Below are 227 nucleotides of genomic sequence, written 5' to 3'. Positions count from 1 at the left end.
TTCACCCCCTCCCCGAGCCAGCCACCCCCCCGAGCTGCCACGTGTCACCGAACATCGATCTGCTCGGGGTGGGGGGTCCTCAAAACCCAGCGCCAGCGGCTCTCGCTGACCCCGGAGGTTTGCACGGGGGAACACGAACGTGAGGCTCAAGGGGGATTTTTCCCCTCACCTTCAGTTTCCGCCTGGCGTTAAATTCCTGCAGTTTCTTCTGTGTACTGTCCATGTGA

The 227-nt window shown here is 61.2% G+C and overlaps 1 protein-coding gene across 1 annotated transcript in view; it reads right to left on the bottom strand.

Moving 5' to 3' along the window:
- Nucleotides 1-169: 169 nt before the first annotated feature.
- Nucleotides 170-227, bottom strand: part of CAMK4 (calcium/calmodulin-dependent protein kinase IV) — a gene marked incomplete at both ends in the record, with an annotated part of 2,008 nt that continues 1,950 nt past the window's right edge. Inside the window, 1 exon segment of the mRNA XM_010159846.1 lies at nucleotides 170-227. This exon segment is cut by the window's right edge and continues 29 nt beyond it. Within this exon segment, the coding sequence (XP_010158148.1) occupies nucleotides 170-227 (58 nt within the window).

Source organism: Eurypyga helias, unplaced genomic scaffold, assembly GCF_000690775.1.
Source record: "Eurypyga helias isolate BGI_N326 unplaced genomic scaffold, ASM69077v1 scaffold36089, whole genome shotgun sequence".
NCBI lineage: Eukaryota > Metazoa > Chordata > Aves > Eurypygiformes > Eurypygidae > Eurypyga > Eurypyga helias.
This window is presented reverse-complemented; position numbering and strand designations above follow the sequence as displayed.